At 36.5% G+C, this 20,515-nt stretch overlaps 1 protein-coding gene across 2 annotated transcripts; it reads left to right on the forward strand.

Moving 5' to 3' along the window:
• The first annotated feature begins 1,302 nt into the window (after positions 1-1,302).
• f5 (coagulation factor V) lies at positions 1,303-20,308 on the forward strand. 2 transcript variants are annotated; one of them, XM_052142945.1, is made up of 25 exons: positions 1,303-1,498; positions 1,992-2,074; positions 2,275-2,397; positions 2,787-2,999; positions 4,682-4,843; positions 4,958-5,179; positions 6,296-6,461; positions 6,555-6,735; positions 6,884-6,980; positions 7,760-7,965; positions 8,400-8,550; positions 8,649-8,861; positions 9,756-12,180; positions 13,536-13,704; positions 13,825-14,061; positions 14,301-14,352; positions 14,915-15,094; positions 15,173-15,289; positions 15,376-15,447; positions 15,534-15,619; positions 15,712-15,867; positions 18,741-18,885; positions 19,000-19,151; positions 19,244-19,426; positions 19,536-20,308. In XM_052142945.1, the coding sequence occupies exons 1-25, from the start codon at positions 1,356-1,358 to the stop codon at positions 19,680-19,682; spliced, it is 6,081 nt and encodes a 2,026-aa protein (XP_051998905.1). In that variant the 5' UTR covers positions 1,303-1,355; the 3' UTR covers positions 19,683-20,308. The 2 variants fall into 2 exon arrangements, with proteins under 2 accessions (XP_051998905.1, XP_051998904.1); XM_052142944.1 differs by having other exon boundaries at positions 14,301-14,517; positions 19,536-20,305.
• The last annotated feature ends 207 nt before the right edge of the window (positions 20,309-20,515 follow it).

Here is a 20,515-nt window from a genome sequence, read left to right on the forward strand (position 1 = left end):
TATGTTGTGACTAAACAAAATCCAAAATAAATCAAAACTGTGTTATATTTTAGCATCTTCAAAGTAGTCACCGTTTGCCTAGAATTTGCAGACATTTTCTCAACCAATTTCTTGAGGTATCACCCTGAGATGCTTTTTAAACAGTATTGAAGGAGTTCCCATCTATGTTGGGCACTTATTGGCTTCTTTTCTTTAATATTTGGTCCAAGTCATCAATTTAAAAAAAAAAAAATTTTTATCATTACATTTTAGTTTTATAATGAAATACATTTATATGGTGGCACAATTATATTTTTATAATATATTTTTAATTTCAATCATTTAAGCATACACCTTCAGATTAAAAACATTTTAAGATCATGAGAAACATTTCAGTCATATAAAAAATGATATGATTATATATATATATATATATATATATAAACAATTAGAGGGAAATTAAAGAGATTATGATTAATCCCCTAATAATTAAATTGCTGTCTGGGGCGGAAGAGTGCAGAGTGGGAAGTTCTTACAAACTGAAGGTCACTTTGGTTTTGTTATTTTGTAATTTATCACATTTACGGTAAAGGCAAAACAATATTTGTGAAACAAATGGTATAGCATGAATCCAGATTTTGTTTAGTATGGTGCATTATGGCAAATGCTTCAAATTAAACAGCAACATTAATTATATATGCCTGCATACTTGCATTCTTTAATGATATGACCAATTCTATGGTGCAACCGTGTCCATCAGACATTTATGTTCATATGATAGTGGCAAATTGGTGATAAAACTGGGTAAAGGTCTTTCTGGATTGTTCAGGTCTGAGAGCAAGCAAGACATTTGATAGCCACAAAAGGAAATTCCAATTTTATTTTATTTTTTTTAAATATATTAGCAACTTTACCGAAAACCAAATTTGCCTTTGACTCAGGTTGTTTTTTTAAGAACATTTTTGATCTGTCATCTGCCAACATATGCTTAATTAAAAAGGCAACATTTCAATTAAGTGGGATTGGGTTTGTAAAGATAAATGTGTAATCATTAAGTGGAACTTAGTATTTACTCTTATTTTTAATAATTACAGAACATTGAATCAGTTAACACAAAGTTTAAATTTAGAGTACTGGAGTGCTAATAACCAAACCATGTCAGTTTTTTTAAATAATGATGTTTAAATGTGTGTGTGTGTGTGTGTGTGTGTGTGTGTGTGTGTGTGTGTGTGTGTGTGTGTGTGTGTGTGTGTGTGTGTGTGTGTGTGTGTGTAACAGGGGGTGGGAGAGATAAAGCTCACTGTCATTTCTCTGAAAGTTCAGAATTCCCTGCACTCTGGCACAGAACGTTTCTACCTGGAGTTTCATTGTCAGATATGCGGCTCTGCATCTGGCCATGGGCCTCATATGGTTTGTGCCTTCTGGCATTCCTGTCTCACTGTGTAACAGCTGTGGAGAGACACTATTACATTGCAGCTGTTAATATATACTGGGACTACTCATCTGATGGACAGCAAAGGTATGAAAAAAACATTGTTGGGCTTGAAACATGCCTCTTGATTCTCTAGGCCATTAGAATGACTGTTTAATTTGTATGTCTATGTATTTTGGAGATAAATAATTATATAATGAAATATAAAAAAAAAAACAGTTACATGTTTTATTCACAATAAAGCAGTAATAGCACTCCTAAATAAGATGTTTCAAATAAAATGTTAGATTTTTTTTTTTTTTTTTTTACAAAACATTATAGATGTTTTAATATATGTTTATATTTTTCATTGTAATAATATATAATTTTATAATAATATCATTTTATGAAAAATGTGAAAATTAAGTTTAGAATGAGATGTGTACAAATTACATTTTCACTCATATAATGAATAAAGTTAATCTAGCACCTAAAATCTACTTTAAGGGACACTTACAGTGTAATGTAGAACTATGTTATACGATTTATCTAAATATTTCATACCAGTGGTATGAAACATTTATTTTATGTTGCTTTCCAGGACTGGGCCATCTTATAAAAAAGTGGTTTACAGGGAGTATGATGCAGGATTTACACAGGCTAAAACACATCCCTTGTCCTCAGGTATTTGAACATAACACCAATTAACTTAACACTACGCAGCTGGTTTTATTGTAACATTAAAATGTGCATAAATGTTTTTAGAAAGTATCATGAAAAGACCATCCCAAACACATATGGCATTTACATTTTTATTTAAAACTTTATGAAATAGTAAAAACAAATTTTCATGTATAAACTGAGATTCATAATAAATGTCCTAGGGCTACTTGGTCCTACATTGCGTGGACAAGAGGGTGACACAATTATTGTCACGTTCAGGAACATGGCTGATCATGCCTGCAGCATGCACCCACATGGCATTGCTTATGGGAAGCAGTCAGAGGGTGAGTATTCTGATGTCATGATTGTGGTATCTGTATGATTAATGCAATAGCATTGTAATATACAGCATACTGGTAACAAACACATACTGAGCTACGGAAAGTAGCACAGTGTGTAATAAGTAGAGAACATTATGGATTATTTCATAGGTTGTCATTTAGTTGAGTAAAAAACTTGAGCAACACAAACATCTGTGTTTGATCTCTTTGAAAATATTAACCCGAGAGACAGATTGACCACAGGCTGTACCCAAGTCCAAGCAGTGTCCTGAATCTTTGATAAACATTTACTTATACAACATACATAAATTAAAATCAAAATTCCCCCAAGAAACATGAAACATAATTTTAAGATGCATCATGTTTACACGGCTAACTAATGTTTTCTTTAGGAGCTTCATACTTTGACAACACTTCACTCCTTGAGAAAGAGGATGATTTAATTCCACCCGGCAATGAGCACACATATCAATGGGACATAAATTCTGAGGTGTCCCCCACAGCTTTGGACCCCCCATGCATCACCTACACATACATCTCCCACACTGACATTGTGAAGGACTACAATACAGGGTTGATTGGCATAATGCTGATCTGCAAGAAAGGTTTGTGTATCTACCTTTGTATAGACATGTGTGTATGTAACTGTCTGTTTGTCTGTCTGTCTATCTGTCTAGCTGCCTATCTATCTATATCTACATTGTTAAGAAAAGGTATTTGAACCCTTTGGAATTATCTGCATTTATGTATAAATTTGTCTTAAATATGCACAACAATAAACTAACACAATCTTTTTTTAATTAACAACACACATATTGTATTGTACTTTTACATATTGAATACATCATTCAAACATTCACAGTGTAGTTTGGCAAAAGTATGGGAAGTCCTAGGCTAATGACATCAACAAAAGCTCATTTGAGTCAGGAGTTGGCAAACCTGGCATCCAATTAATTAAACTAGATTGGAGGTGTGGGTTAGAGCTATTTTGACTTATAAAAAGCACTCAACTATTTTGAGTTTGTATTCACAAGAATAATCTGCTGACATGGACCATGCCTCGCAAAAAAAGAGATCTCAGAAGACCTACGATCAAGAATTGATGCATTTCATCATGCTGGAAAGAGTTAAACGTTTTTTTTTTTTTTTGAAGAGCTTAGATATTCATTTGTCCACAGTAAGACAAATTGCCTATAAATGGAGACGATTTAGTGTTGTGGCTCTTCTCCCTATAAGTGGCCATCCAGCCAAGATGACAAAGTGCACATCGCAGAATGCTCAGTGAGGTAAAAAGGAACCCTAGAGTGACAGCGCAAAACTTGAAGTAATCATTGGAATTGTTTAAGATCTCTGTTCATGAGTCTACTATACAGAAAGCATAAAACAGGAAGGACACCACAAAGGAATCTGCTGCTTTCCAACAAAATCATTGCTGCGAACCTGAAGTTTGCCACAGACCACCTTGACACAATGCTACAGGGAATATTTTTTGTGAATCGATGAAACTAAGTTTGAATTGTTTGGGAAGTACATGCAGCACTACATATGGTGTAAAAAGGGCACCGCACACCAACATGTAATCTTCATCCCAGTGGTGAAGTACGGTAGAGGGAGAGTCATGATTAGGGGCTGCTTTGTGGCTTCGGGGCCTGGACCACTTGCCAACATTGAGGAAAAACTTAATTCCCATGTTTATCAAGATATCCTACAAGATAATGTCATGGTAGCTGTGTGCCAGCTGAAGCTCAGTAGTAGTTGAGTGATAGAGTAGGAAAATGGCCCTAAACAAACTTCCATCTGAACGTTGTGCGGGTCTAATCCGCACCGGAAATGCTTGGTTGAGGTTATTGCTGCCAAAGGAGTTATTATTATTAAAGTTATTAAATCCAAGTGTTCACTTGCTTTTTCCAAAGCACTGTGTATGTTTAATGGGATGTGTTCAATAAAGCCATGAAATATTATAATTGCATGTGTATGTCAATACTTGGAATTGATTAGATGAGATCACATTTCATGACCAATTAATTAAGAAAATCATCTAATTCCAAAGGGTTCACATACTTTTTCTAGCCACTGTATCTATCTGTCTATCTGTCTGCCTGTCTACTAATCTTTATTGATGAAGATTTTCCTTTTCCATTTAAAATATATTTATTTTAACATTTATAGCCAACATGTATTCAACATTCATATTTCTCAGTATTTATTCATCTAGAAATAGCATTATTTGTTTAGGATTAAGTGTTTTTTTATTATTTTAATATTATTATGTGTGCTTGCCCCACAGGCGCTCTAGACAATTCTGGAAATCAGATCCATTTCCATCAGGAAGCTGTGCTGTTGTTTGGTGTGTTTGATGAGAACAAGAGCTGGTACAGCAATTCAGGCCCTCCACAGGCACAGAATGTCAAATACACCATCAATGGTTATACAAATGGCTCTGTACCTGGTTGGTTCATTTTATACTTTTACAATGTCATCTTTCAATGTAGTGAAGCTGTACTGTTTTTCAAAATTATTCCTATGGATGCTTATGTGTACGATACTTTCTGTTGTCCTCTAGATCTGGGCATCTGTGCCCACTCCAAAGTCAGCTGGCACCTGCTGGGCATGAGCTCTGAGCCAGAGCTCTTCTCTGTGCACTTCAATGGGCATGTCCTTCTGCAGGATGGACACAAAACCTCAGCAGTTGGCATCATTAGTGGCACTGCAACTAGTGCCAGTATGACTGCTGTCCACCCTGGGCGCTGGCTCATCTCTTCTTACATTAGCAGGCACTTGGAATGTAAGATCTTCCAGAGATCCCACAAGTCTTCATGAGTTATCGGCTAACATCATCTATCGATTTGTGTTAATGCAACATACTGTATACACTCACTGAGCGCTTTATTAAGAACACATGTACGCCTACTTATTCATGCAATTATCTAACCAACCAATCATGTGACAGCAGTGCAATGCATAAAATCACAAAGATGTGGGCCAGGAGCTTCAGTTAATGTTCACATCAACCATCAGAATGGGGAAAAGTTTATCTCAGTGATTTCAAGCGTGGCATGATTGTTGGTGTCAGACAGGCTGGTTTATGTATTTCTGTAACTGCTGATCTCCTGTAATTGTGATGCACAACATGGTGTCAAAAACAAAAAACATCCAGTGAGCAGCAGTTCTGTGGACAGAAATGCCTTGTTGATGAGAGCGGTCAGTGGAGAATGGCTAGGTTGGTTCGAGCTGACAAAAGGGCTATGGTAACTCAGATAACCCCTCTCTACAAGTGAAGTGAGCAGAATAGTATCTCCGAATGCACAACAGGGCTATAATGTTCCTACTAAAGTGCTCTGTGAGGGTACATTTTATGCAATAGCTTTATAAAGTAAATATTAGCGTAATAGTTCATCCAAAAATGTATATTCTGTGTTAACCTTCCAAAAACTTTTATTCTTCCATAGAACACTAATATGTCGTTTTGAATATCCTGGCCACTCTTTTATGTTTAATTTGTATTAATTTATAATTTTGATTTATTATCATAATTTATTATTTTATAATGAAAGTGAATGAGTACTTGGGTGTCAAACTACAAAATGACAAAAAGCACCAAAAAATATCATCCAAGTGGTCCATATAACTTGTGTGCTATAGTCCAAGTCTTCTGTAGTCATGCGAAAGTTCTGAGTGAGGAGCAAAACTAAATTGAAGTCAATATTCCGGCATTATTCACAATAAAATTTTTATTGTGCTTTTATATTCATTTTGGAGGTTGACAGCCACAGTCCTCATTTGCTGTCATTATAAGGTAAAGAATGGCCAGGATGTTCCTCAAAAATCCCCCTTTTGTGTTCCACACCTATTACATTGCCAAATGCTGAACTATGAGTGTGACTACGTTGTTGTTTTGCAGCTGGCATGCATGGTTACCTGAATATTAGGGCATGTGAAGAGTTCCCTGCACCTAAAAGAAGGATAACCATTCAACAGAAACAGGAAAGCCAAGAGTGGATTTATTATATAGCAGCAGAAGAGATTATCTGGGATTATGCTCCACACATGCCAGACAACATGGACGGGTATTAACCAGACACTGCATCTTGACTCATCAACAGAACATGCCCTTGTGTGAATGCCATTTTTAAGCCATATTCTCACTGTTTTCACCTTAGGGATTTCCGATCAAAATATTTAAAGCAGGGGCCACAGCGGATAGGTAAAAAATACAAAAAAGCTGTGTTTACACAGTATAAAGATGGCACGTTTAAAGAAAGAGCAGAGGATAAGCAAAGAAAAAAAGAACTTGGGATTCTTGGGCCAGTGATAAGAGCCCAAATCAGAGATGTCATAAAGGTATATATATAACTTTATCTCAACAATAACACTTTCACAGAGCTACATTCATTACTTTTTTAGCCATCACTTTTGGATAGGTAAACAGATGAAGATTTAAAGATTTTGATGGTCTGGATACATGACAATCTCTATGTTGTTTCAATAGATTGTCTTTAAAAACAAAGCATCACGTCCATATAGTATCTATCCTCATGGACTGACCATTGATAAAGCAGCAGAAGGAGCTAGTTACCCCAAGGGAGGTTGGTACCTATTAATTTCTCTTCATCTGAATCATACACACACAAGAAACTGACAATATATCTTTTTTTAAGACCCAATTAAATGGCTTGATGAGCACAGATTTCTTTCCTGTGTTGACATATCTACAACTGAAATAGGAAGTTGGGCAGGACATGTCAAAGGGTTTGTCACATTTATCAAATAAGTTTTACATCAATTTTACATCAATACCATGAGATATGGTCTGCTTTTTTGTCATTGCTAGTCTGTGGCAGGTGTAGTAAGGGGAAGGGACATTCTCATCTAGAGTGCATTTTATTGGATGAAAAGTTTGTACAATATCTTCAATATTTTGGTCAGTTTTCCAGGAAGAAAAATTACAATTTCACTGAGACTCAACTCATCAATTTTGATCAGTATTTAGTTGCATTTAGTTATTGTGCAAATTGTAGACAATTGTACTTACTCTTTTGCACACATGTACCAAAACACAATTTGCATAAATGAATAAGAAATTCAAATCTGGTGTGAACAAGAAACTAATTGTTTAGAGATTTGAACTTATTGTTTTGAAAAAATTATTCTCGTTCGATAATTGAGCCAAAGCGATTGAGAAAACTTTTAGAAGTATACTCGAGTCTTTAAAATAGTGGACTGCATGAGAAGATGTATGAATTGAGAACATTCAAATGTATTATGCATGTGTAAGATCTGTAAAATCCTAAACTACATTTGAATGGGATTGAACAGAATAATACAGCTGTTTATCTGTCATTTCACTTTGCTTTACATTTCAAAGGGAACCAGACACATGGCATCCAGCCAGGAGATACCTACACATATGAATGGAATGTGGCTGAGGAAGATGTGCCAACAGATAGTGACCCGAGATGTCTAACCAGGATGTACCACAGTGCAGTGGACACTCCTCAAGACATTGCTTCTGGTCTTGTGGGTCCTCTCCTCATCTGTAAGAGTCAGTCCCTCAACAAAAAGAATGTCCAGGTAACTGCTGTCTATTTGTACTGCATAGGGCCACTGGATTCTACATATTTTAGTATTTTATTCCATAATGCAAATTTTATCCATAAAAAATAGCTAGATGCAATGATAAATTAGCTATTGTACTAAATATTCTTATGTGATGTAATTGTACTTATAATTGTAGTTTTGCATTGTTATCTTAGGAACATGCTAATATTAAACTCTTTTAAAATAAGCTGTAAGCATGAGGAGCGTTGTGTTGTGTGACCCACATTGTGAGTGAGCGAGTGAGTGAGTGAGTGAGTGAGTGAGTGAGTGAGTGAGTGAGTGAGTGAGTGAGTGAGTGAGTTGCTGCTTATATAGTGTTTCAAATCACTCACATATGGGCCTTAGATTGTACATTAGTTGGATCAAGCTCACATTTGGAACTGGAAAACAATTCTTATATTTCTCAGCTAAAAGCCGACAAAGAACAGCATGCCATGTTTGCAGTTTTTGACGAGAACAAGAGCTGGTACAACGATGAGAACATCAACACATATTGCAGTGACCCCCAAAAAGTCAAAAAAGATGATCCAGAGTTTTACAAATCAAATGTTATGCATAGTGAGTGAAAATATTTTGACACTCTTTCCCCAATATTGCCATATCAGTATTGATGACCCAGTGGTATATTACTATCTGCTGTGCATAAATTCTTACAGCAATCAATGGTTATGTGTATGAAAGTGGCCAAGAGCTGGGATTTTGTAATGGTGAAATTGTGACGTGGCACGTGTCCAGTGTTGGGGATCAGGATTATATCCAGACAGCCACTTTTTATGGCCATACATTTGAGCTGAAACACAGGGAAGAGGATATGCTTAGCCTCTTTCCCATGACTGGAGAAACAATCACTATGAACATGGAGAATATAGGTGGGTGTCCAAATGATTACTGAATGAAATCAGCTATTTAATTTTACTTTAAGACTTCTATTTTCACAGTATATAGAAATACCTTTAAAAGGCAAATGGCACCTTTAAGCAATAGTTCACCCAAAAATAAAAATTCTCTCATCATTTACTCACCCTCAAGCTATCCTAGATGTGTATGACTTTCTGTTTGTGCAGAGCACAAAAGAAGATTTTTTGTATTTCAGCTAGTATTTTTAGAGTATTTCAGCTCTGTAGGTCCAGACAATGCAAGTGAATGGTGCCCAGACCTTTCAAGCTCCAAAAATCACACAAAGTAATCCATAAGACTCCAATGGTTAAATCCATATCTTCAGAAGCAATATGATAGGTTCGGGTGAGAAACAGATCAATTGATGAGTCTTTTTTTTTACCATTAATCTCCACTTTAATTTACACATTCTGAAAGTGAAAGTTGAGATTTATAGTAAGAAATTATTTAACTATTGATCTGTTACTCACCAAAGTTGATTGCATTACTTCAGAAGACATATATTAAACGACTGGAGTCTTATGGATTAATTTAATGTTGCATCAATTAGATTTTTGGAGCTCCAAAGGTCTGGCCACCATTCACTTGCACTGATAGGATCTACAGAGCTGAGATATTGTTCTAAGCATTTTTGTATGTGTTCAGCAGAAGAAAGTCTTACACGTGTGGGATGGCATGAGGGTGAGTAAATAATGAGATAATTTTCATTTTTGGGTGAACTATCCTTTTAAAGGAACCTGTGAATATTGTTTGAATAGTTGTTTGTGAAATACAGATTTGATCAACATCGAGACCTAATATAAATTCTGTAGGTTTCTAATATTTTAATAACTATGATTAAAACATTTGCATTCCCTTCTTTATAGGTATATGGCTTTTGGCATCACTGAACTCTCATGATTCCACAAAAGGAATGAGGGTGAAATTCAAAGACTTTGAATGCTTCAGAGATTATGTCATGGAATACGATTATGATACACCTGAAAAATTCACTGTATGGAAACCTTTGCCCGTCACTGAAATCAAGAAAGTTACAACGAACCCAGATATCCCTAAGGTGACTGATGTGGCCAGTGATGACTATGCAGAATATCTTGGCCTAAGAACATTCAGAAACCACAGTACAGATGAGGTTGAGCTTCTTGACCTTTCGTTTCTAGATCATGAGGATGGTTTCTTGCCAACTGTTGAGGAAAGGAGTTCAGCCCTAATGAATGATTTGGAAAAACCACACAATGCTACTTTAGGATCTTTTAATCAGACTCATGGTTTACCAGCTGAGGGGGGCAAAAAACAAAAAGATGTCCTGAGTGAAAGCACAGAAGATGGATTGCTCGACAAATTAAACACTTTTGATTCCAATGAAATCATCAATGAAACTTCTAATAATATCTCACATTTTTCAGGGGTAAAAAGATATGTTCGCAGTGCATCAATTAGGTCAGTAAATGAAACAGACAGTAACTCTACCAATATCACTCATATTCCGGTTACTAAAAGAAATTTCACCAAAGCAGATGATGGTGTTTTATCACAAAAGTTATTAAATACAACAGACATTGTCTCTATTAATAAAACTTATATTCCATTTATTGAAAGGAACATCACCCTTTTGGGAAAAAACACTCATGCTACCATAATTGAAAGAAATGCAATCATAGCAGAAAATGGCAGTTCACCACTAGAGCTAATTAATAAAACTTACAGTGTCTCCACAAATACCACTCAAGTTCCAATTATTGACAGAAATATCACTCTTTTGGAAGATAGTACCTCAACACTAGAGATAATAAATGAAACATACAGTGTCTCCACCAGTACAAGAAATAACTCGCATGTTCTAGTTGGTGATACAAATTCAACAAATGAATATATTGCAAGACAAGATTTAACTGAAGCAAAGCCCCTGCTATCAAACCAAACTTTAGAAACTTATGTGGTAAACACAACAGTAATTCAAGAAGAGCTATACTCTCTAAATGGCACTGGCAATTTGGATGGTCAGAGTGATAGTTCAGTCTTCATATATAGTGTACCTACTAGTCTTGACTCTCACTTCAACAGCTCAGATATACAAGAGGAAGAGGCATTTGTGCTGCTGGACAGTGGTCATCATTTGGACATTTCAAAGGATGATATGACTGTAGTGGAATATGATATCTCACCAACAGTCCTACCCAAGAACATCACATTTGAGTTAGCTGAGAATACTAGTGATAATATTACAAACACAACAGGCATGAGCATTAATGAACTCGACCGAACAAAGGAGAATTACACCAGTGAGATGCATTCTCAAATGAATTCTGAAATCAAAAGCACATTATTTACACCTTATCTCAATGTTTCCATGCCACCTACAAATAGCACAGTGCAAAGTAATGAGTCTGAATCCTTGAATGCAACCTTGTCTGATTTCGGCCTGTACTTTGGAGCAGAAATAACAGAGAACACAACGTCATCCACTAACGGTACATTGAAATATTACGGTGAAGCATTCTGGAATGCATCAGAGACCTTCCACTCTAATGATATGGAGAATACTTCCTTCTCTCTCAGTTTTTTCAATGTTTCATCCATGCAGAACAGCTCGGAAAGTGAAATTGAAGCGAGTCTGGAGGATGTGGCCATCTATCTAAAGAACAACCACAGTGAGGCCATCCTCACTTCTCCTCTCAACCCAAGAGAAGAGCATTGGGGTTATGAGGGCAACCATGAAGTGGTTCATCTGGAAATTCCAGATAACATAAACAAATACATCATAGACCAGCCAGCAGCAAATTTAAACAAGCCAAAAAGTGAAAAGAAGGAGGAGAAGAAAAAAGTAGTTCACCACAGGGTGAAGCCAAGAAAAGGATTTGGCATGAAAACAAAGAAGAGGAAAGACTATAAGCCACAGTCCCCTTCTGCTGTGTCCCCAGGGGGTCTGTCTCCACGAGGTTTTGGACATGCTGGGTTCACCCCAAGAGGAACAAGGCCTATCTCTAATGAGGATGACCTGACAGGGAAGGCCATTGTCATAGGAGTGCCAAGGCGAGATTTCAATGATTATGATCTATATGTTTCAAAACATGAGCAGGATACAGATTTTGATAGTGCCCTTGATCACTCTGAAGAGTATGAATATGTGGAGTACAAAGACCCTTATAGCACAAAGGCAGACATTCAGAGCATGGCAGTTGATTCAAGCATTTCTCAGCATTTCTTAAAAAAGGCAGAGGAAAATAATACCAGGATCTATTTCATCTCAGCAGAGGAAGAAGAATGGGATTATGCTGGCTATGGGCAAAGGTACTGTTAGCATCATCTATTCCTCCCTTATTTTTTAGATCCGAAGCTGATTGGCTGTGTTAGCTGGTTTAAGCTGGTCTTGGCCAGTTCTTACTGCCTGGTCAAGCTTAGTCTCACGTGGCCAGACCTTTGACTTAAACGGCAAAGGTCTGGGATCTATAGCAGCTTAAAATGGCAAAGAGCTGCTAGACAGGATATATATATATTTATATATATATATATATATATATAAAAAATCGCTCGTGGAGACTCACACAGCATTTATATATATATATATTGCACAGTAAACACAATTGGAAAGTAGCAAAAAATCTAAAATCTAGTAAAATCTAGTAAAAAGTTTAAAAAATGAAAATACAAGTATTTTATATATTTTATACGAGTATTTCACAGATATAACTATGTAAACAAAGCAGAATATGCAGCTCTGCTAATTAATATCTGCTTTACTTTTTTGCTACGTGCCTCAAAATCATTTCACGATATTAAGAGTTTTGTTTATTTCAATAACCTGGTAAACTTGGACAAATCCGGTGATTATTTCGCCCTCAAAAGTGCTCATTGTATTAAGGCAGAACCTTGTGAAAATAATTCTGTTTCCAGGCAGAAGGATGAAAAGTCCTGTGTCCTTCTACTCGTGGGAATTTCCATCAAACAAGCCAATCAGATTTGCGCTGGGTTGTTTGAGAAACATTTTTCAATTAAGACGATGTTTGTAGTCTTGAGGGAAGAAAATTCTGAAGAAATGGTGATTGAGAGCCTGCTTATAAAGGCCAACTGTGCATCTAAAGGGGTGGGGCTCAAACACCATTCCCAATCAGAGGATTGGCATGATTGTATAAGGGTTTCATTCAGGTTGTCTAAGAAGGATTCCCTTCTTAGACAACCTGTACTTAGTACTTACAGCAATGTTGAGTGAACGGAATTGAAAGGGCACTAATTATTACCAATCACTTTAATTTCTGCCATGATTCTTAAATCGACACACCAACAACTTGGAAAGTCGGGGCTTGAAGGAAATCCTGAGCTTCCCACTTTTAATTACAACTTTTTGGTGCCTTTCATGTACGCTTAACTTGTAAATAAGATCAAGCCGATATGATTTCAATGCACCATTTGTGCATCAGATGGTTATTGCACAGACTGTGGGCAGTCCATGGCTGTGCTGTCTGAGGCTGAGACTAGGTCAAGCTGTTCTAGCTGTTCTCCCAGCTTAACCAGCTGAAAAGTGCCCAAAAGCCCTCTAAAATCAGCCAACTGACCAGCTAAAACCAGCCAAACACCTTAGGCTTAGTTTTTTGTTTTGATTTTTCAGCATGAATGAAATTGTATTTCGTGAAATTCTATTTGCACAGGAGGTATGAAAAAAACTCTCAAACTACAAGGCCCACATCTTTCAAAAAAGTGGTTTTCAGAAAGTACCTAGACAGCACATTCAGTATCCGTGACATCCGCGGAGAAATGGATGAACACTTGGGGATTCTGGGTCCAGTCATTAAAGCTGAAGTTGATCAGAAAATAATGGTATACCTTTAAATGTGTGAAAATCTTTTGCAAAAATGAGAATTTGAAGCCAATTACATATAATATATACAGTATATTTACAATTACATTCCTTTAAGCATTGTTTGTTTCCTATGCTAGATATTTTTCAGGAACCTTGCCAGCCGTCCATACTCTTTGCATGCAAATGGGGTGAAATACTTTAAACAAAATGAAGGGCTGAGTTATGATGATAATTCACCTTACTGGTACAAGATGGACAATGCAGTTCAACCCAACAGCACCTTTATCTACATCTGGACTGTAAATCCAAAATCTGGACCAAAAAATAATGAATCTGACTGCCGCACATGGGCCTATTACTCTGGAGTAAATCCTGTAAGCATGTATATTATTTTATTGGTGTTTTGAACACTAGTTTGTTTCTGGTGGTGCGGTGTAGTGGTAAAGTTCAGGACTGTTAACTAGAAGTTTACTGGTTCAATCCCAACAAGGGGTTGCTCCAAGGGCACTTTGCAAGTAATAAGTGTACTATAAATAGCTTTGGATAAAGTTTAGTATTCAATGTATCCACTTAGCTAATTAATTGTCACTAACAATTTATCTTTCTTGCATAGGAGAGAGATATCAACTCTGGACTTATTGGGCCTCTTCTGGTGTGCAGGAAGGGTACACTGAAAGAAAATCATGTAGACAGAAGAGAGTTTGTGCTGCTCTTTATGACCTTTGATGAGAATAAGAGCTGGTACTATGCGGAGAACCGAGAAAGGATTGAGAGGAAAAGCAGAGACATAGTCAAGAATCAATTTTTTCATGAGAATTTTAAGTTTGACGGTAGAGACAAGCTATTTGTTTATTTTCAACTGATTTATTTTGGTGCTCCGCTTTTTCATTTTGGTCATTTATAATGTATTAAAAAAAAAAAAAAAATCTAAATAGGCTGATTTTGAGAACATAGAACAATATAATAATTAATGAAAGTGTCCATACTTGGTTAAATGGATGGTCCCCCCCAAAACCACACCCAAAAATGTCATCATTTACTCATTTTGATCTAAACCAGTATGAGTTTAGATTGAACCCACAAGAAAGTCATACAGGTATGGAATAACCTTAGGGTTTGAGTGAATGATGAAATTATTATGAGAGTAAATATGAGAGTATTCTTTCTTGGTAAACTATCACTTTAATACAGAAAAGTGATAAAACATTTTTGTTGTTGTTCTGTCAGCCATCAATGGTATTATCTACAGCCTCAAAGGACTTCGAATGTACACAAATCAGCTAGCAAAGTGGCATCTGATCAACATGGGCTCTCCAAAAGATCTCCACAGTGTCCATTTTCACGGTCAAACGTTCATAAATAAGGAGTTTAAGGACCACCGTCAGGGTGTTTACCCACTTTTACCAGGTTTGTTGGGTGGGAAGATTTTTATTTATATTTCTGATCTAAAATTCTCATTCACACTCAGCTCCCATCACTTCATAGGTGGATTTGCTACACTGGAAATGTTGCCCTCAAAGCCTGGTCTCTGGCAGCTGGAGTCTGAAGTTGGAATCTCCCAGCAGCAGGGCATGCAAACGCTATTCCTTGTGTTAGATAATGGTATCAAAATAAGTGCTACTGATCTTATGATATGAACTCAATTGATTCTGTCAGTTCTCGACATATTGTCTGGTCTTTTTCTGCAGTCTGTAATCACCCTCTTGGTCTCATCTCTGGAACTGTGAAAGACGAACACATATCGGCATCAGACTCAAGAGGTATGCTCTAAAAGTGTAGCTTTTTGCAGCACATAGTATGGTCATGATCACAAAATTAACAATTCCCATTTAACTCTGTGTTGAAGGACAATGGCATGCTTATTTGGCCAGACTGCACAACACAGGGAAATACAATGCGTGGAGTACAACAAAGGAAGGGCAGCATATCCAGGTATCCTCTAATAATGGTGTGCAGACTATTAGCCCATAAATAAAGAAAAGATAATGATTAGTTATAAGAGGAGACTGCTTCCTGCTTTCTAGGTGGACTTCCAGAGGCCAGTGGTGATAAGTAAAGTTGCCACACAGGGAGCCAAGCAATTCTTGACATCACACTTTGTACTGAACTACACCATTTCATACAGCACAGACAAAAAGAAGTGGAACTTTTACAAGGGAAACAGTAGTGATGTCAGAATGGCAAGTGACTATTTCATTCTGTGGTTGCACATTGAATGTACATTTCAGAATACTGCAAAAATAATTTTCTTAATCTGTTTTTTTATTCTTTTGTCCATGTAAAAATATCTAAACATCCTTTAAGCAAGATACGTTTACTTGAAAAGCTACAGTATTAAAGGGATAGTCTACCCAAAAATGAAAATTCTCTCATCGTGTTCTCACCCTCATGCCATCTAAGATGTGTATGACTTTCTGTCTTCTGATGAACACAAACAAAAAAAATTAGAAGTATATCTCAGCTCTATAGGTCCATACAATGCAAGTTAATGGTGATCAGGGCGTTGAAGCTTCAATTGGTTTTGGGTGAGCACAGACCAAAACATAAATCCTTTTTTTACTGTACATCTTGCCATTGCAGTCTAAAGGCACAATCCTGATATCAAGTTTGATAACACTTCCTAGTGCTTATTGTACGCGCAGAGCGCTAGATGGCGATATAGGAAGTGTAATCAAGCTTGAAATCATGATTGTGCCTAGAGACTGCAGTGACAAGATGTACAGTGAAAAAGGAGTTATATTTTGGTCTGTTCTCACCCAAAAGCAACTGAAGCTTGTATTGACCTACAGAGCTGAGATATTCTTCTAATATTCTTCAGCAGAAGAACAAAATTCATACACATCTGCAATGGCATGAGGGTGAGTAAATGATGAGAGTATTTACATTTTTGGGTGAACTAACCCTTTAAATATGGAAGCCAGTTTCCGCTACAGTTAAATAAAAAATTTGATTTTGTAAGTCAATATAATGAGATATTGAGCCAATATTATGAGATAGTATCTCAAATTCATGAGAAACTTTCTCATAATAATGACTTAGTATCTCATAATAATGACTTCGTATCTCATAATAACTAGAAACTTTCTCAGAATTACGACTTAGTATCTCACAATAATGAGAAACTTTCTCATAATTATGACTTAGTATCTCATAATTATGACATCCCAGCTAACAATGACCTATCGGTCCACCAGCGTTTTTTGGGTAACAAAGGCTTTTTTGGTCCTCCATCAGCCGACCACAGGCAAGCCTACTGTCGGCAAGCACTTGTCGGTACACTGGCATTTTTTGGGTAGCAGGCCGACCGTCAGCAAGCACTCGTCGGTCCACTAGCGTTTTTTGGGTGGCAAGTCGCCAGTGGTATGCAATGGTTGGGCCTCCGTCGGCAGACCACTGGCCAGCTGATGGCAATTCAGTCCACTGTGGCAGACCACTAGTTGTATGCTGCTAATGCAGAATGCATTGTTTATAACTTCACTTGACAAGAATTAAATTGCACATCAAAATACGATGCATATTTGTTTAAAAATGCCCATAAAGTTCCAAATAATGAAATTGCATCAAAAAATGTATTACTGCAAACTGCTTTTTATGTGTGTTTTGTTGAATGTTTATCTTTGTGATTGAGAGTTTTGGTGAATATAGGACACAAATGACAGTAAATACATCTTTGCATGTATGCATCCGGTGCAATTTAATCCTTGTCAAGTTAAGTTATAAACAATGCATTCTGCATTAGCAGCATGCAACTAGTGGTCTGCCACAGTGGACCGAATTGCCATCAGCTGGCCAGTGGTCTGCCGACAGAGGCCCAACCGTGGCATTCCACTGGCGACTTGCCATCCAAAATAAAACGCTGCAGACTGACAAGTGCTTGTCGATGGTTGTCTTGCCACCCAGCAAAATGCCAGTGGACCGACGAGTGCTTGCCGATACTCGGCTTGCCGGTGGTAGTCATTATTATGAGAAAGTTTCTCATTATTATGAGATAATAAGTCATTATCATGAGATACTAAGTCATTATTATGAGAAAGTTTATCATTATTATGAGATAATAAGTCATTATCATGAGATACTAAGTCATTATTACAAGATACTAAGTCATTATTATGAGAAAGTTTCTCATTATTATGAGATAATAAGTCATTATCATGAGATAATACGTCATTATTACAAGATACTAAGTCATTATTATGAGAAGGTTTCTCGTTACTATGAGATAACAAGTCATTATCATGAGATAATAAGTCATTATTACAAGATACTAAGTCATTATTATGAGAAGGTTTCTCGTTACTTTGAGATAACAAGTCATTATCATGAGATACTAAGTCATTATTACAAGATACTAAGTCATTATTATGAGAAAGTTTATCATTATTATGAGATAATAAGTCATTATCATGAGATAATAAGTCATTATTACAAGATACTAAGTCATTATTATGAGAAGGTTTCTCGTTACTATGAGATACTATCTCATAATAATGGCTTAATATCTCATTCTATTTATTTAATTCAAAATCACATTTTTTATTTAATTGTGGCGGAAACCGGATTTCATAGTTTAAAGGTGCTCTCAAGTAATGTTTTCCTCCTTAAAAAAGTTTAAATCCTAAAGAAATTAATTGTAATATTGCAATGTACTGTATGTAGGAAATCATTACCACTCACATTAAAATGAAAACTCTTGTCAAATCAGTTATCTTATAAAAGCTGTTTTATTCTACATGGAGAGTGTCACCACACAGGGTCTGCCAAATGCTACGTGCTTAATCTCGGTAACCATCCTGTTATTTGACACTGTAACTCATTTATTAACATAAATCATGGCTGACTGCGAATACTTAATTTCTACAATGGCATCTGAAACTGAAAATTATTGATTTTAAATGATGCTGCATCCAAGCCGCTAGGTGTCAGTGTGTGTCCAAGATGACAAAAAGACAAAAGTTACTGAGTGCACCTTCACTTGTTTCTATTTAATTTATGTCATAAATTAGTGACTTTTTTCCAGTGCATGAAAATAACTTGTTTTTTCTATGTCTGCAAGACTTTTGAAGGTAACAACGACGCTTATGATGTGAAGGAGAATATATTTTTCCCACCTTTGATTGGTCGATATGTGAGACTGCATCCCTCACATTCTTACAACTCTCCAACTGTTCGTTTGGAATACTTTGGTTGTGAGCTTGATGGTATGGAGGATAATCTAACAGATTTTATTTCCTTATGTTGTTTTAAAGACACAACAAAGATCAGAACCATTCACATACTGTATATTGTACCAAACTTCCTGATTGTGCCGGCAGGTTGTTCTGTGCCACTGGGAATGCAAAGTGGCCTGATTAAAGATAAGCAGATCACTGCCAGTTCAGTGGCCTCCAGTTGGTACTCTCGACATTGGCATCCTTGGTATGCACGCTTAAATAATCAAGGGAGCATCAATGCCTGGCAAGCCAAGGTAGCTAACTTCACAAATGAACACCTGTAATAGTATTGTAGTTTGTCAACTACAAATCACCCAGGCTTCAATTAACTGTCTGTAATTTACAGAAAAATAACATGCAGCAATGGATCCAGGTAGAACTCCCAGTTGCAAAAAAGATAAGTGGGATTATAACCCAGGGGGCAAAATCATTAGGCACTGAGATGTTTGTGACACAATATATTCTGGAGTACAGTGATGATGGCAAGAGATGGTCAAAGTACACAGAAGATGAAGATTATGAGCAAAAGGTACGTGGCACCACTTTTTTGGATTGGAGCAAATTTCCACACAATTATGTAGGACCACAGTGTTTTGTATTTTCAGGATGACTGACAGTGATTTATTTTATTTCCACAGACTTTTGAAGGCAACACTGATAACAATGGCCAAGTTAAGAACTACATCTATCCGCCAATATTTTCCAGATTCATCCGAATTATTCCAAAACGATGGCATAGCACCATCACCATGAGGATTGAGCTGCTTGGTTGTGATTTTGAATAAAGACTGTTATCTGTCTCTGAAATGTCAACACATTTTTATAAAATTTATATTTGTGTATATGAGTTTGTATAATGAAATGTATTAAATGAATTCTAAAAACATGCTTTCAAACTTTTTGAATAATAGGGTAATGAAAAAGGTTGCTATGCCTGTTTTTACACCTTACAGGAAAGGCCACGATCTTAAAACGGTGGAAAAAGTAAATTTTCTTATCTTTGAACATCAAGGTTTGAAATTGCCTTTTGCAAGCACATATACATAACATATTGAACGTCATTTAGTCATGCACGTGTATCTGTATTTTTATGTACTGTTCGTCATATGACCATCATTTTGTCCAATCCTTTTTGCTTCAGTTGGGTATATGAATGAAACTTGTAAGTGAATGAGTTTTCTTTTACTTCCATTGTTTCAATAGTGAACAACTCAGTGAATCAGCAATTATTCACTACTCATTATTCACATTTGTTGCCATCCAATGGCGTAAAGATGTAATCTGCAGAAATTGTGAGAAGGGTCTGTCTGCATCCTGCAAGACTATTACAAGGTGTGCCAACAATAAGTTACACCATAAAAATATAAATAAATAAATAAACTGTGAAATGATGAAGTTAGCAACAGTTGAATTTCACATCCCGAGATTACCCAAGCCTGCCTGATCTATGTGAGAAGGGTCTGTCTGCATCCTGCAAGACTATTACAAGGTGTGCCAACAATAAGTTACCGAGATTACCCAAGCCTGCCTGATCTAGCTCTGTTCCAACACACTCCCACCCACTCCCACCGCAATGTGTCACTGAGTGATGACTACTAACTGCAGCCTGTTCCAACCA

The sequence above is a fragment of the Xyrauchen texanus genome, chromosome 14, assembly GCF_025860055.1.
Source record: "Xyrauchen texanus isolate HMW12.3.18 chromosome 14, RBS_HiC_50CHRs, whole genome shotgun sequence".
NCBI lineage: Eukaryota > Metazoa > Chordata > Actinopteri > Cypriniformes > Catostomidae > Xyrauchen > Xyrauchen texanus.

Coding starts and splice junctions, on each gene's coding strand:
- f5 (XM_052142944.1), top strand. CDS start 1,356: ATGCGGCTCTGCATCTGGCCATGGGCCTCATATGGTTTGTGCCTTCTG. Junction 15,868..18,740: donor ACAGTAGTGATGTCAGAATG/GCAAGTGACTAT, acceptor TATGTCTGCAAG/ACTTTTGAAGGTAACAACGA. Junction 18,886..18,999: donor CTTTGGTTGTGAGCTTGATG/GTATGGAGGATA, acceptor TTGTGCCGGCAG/GTTGTTCTGTGCCACTGGGA.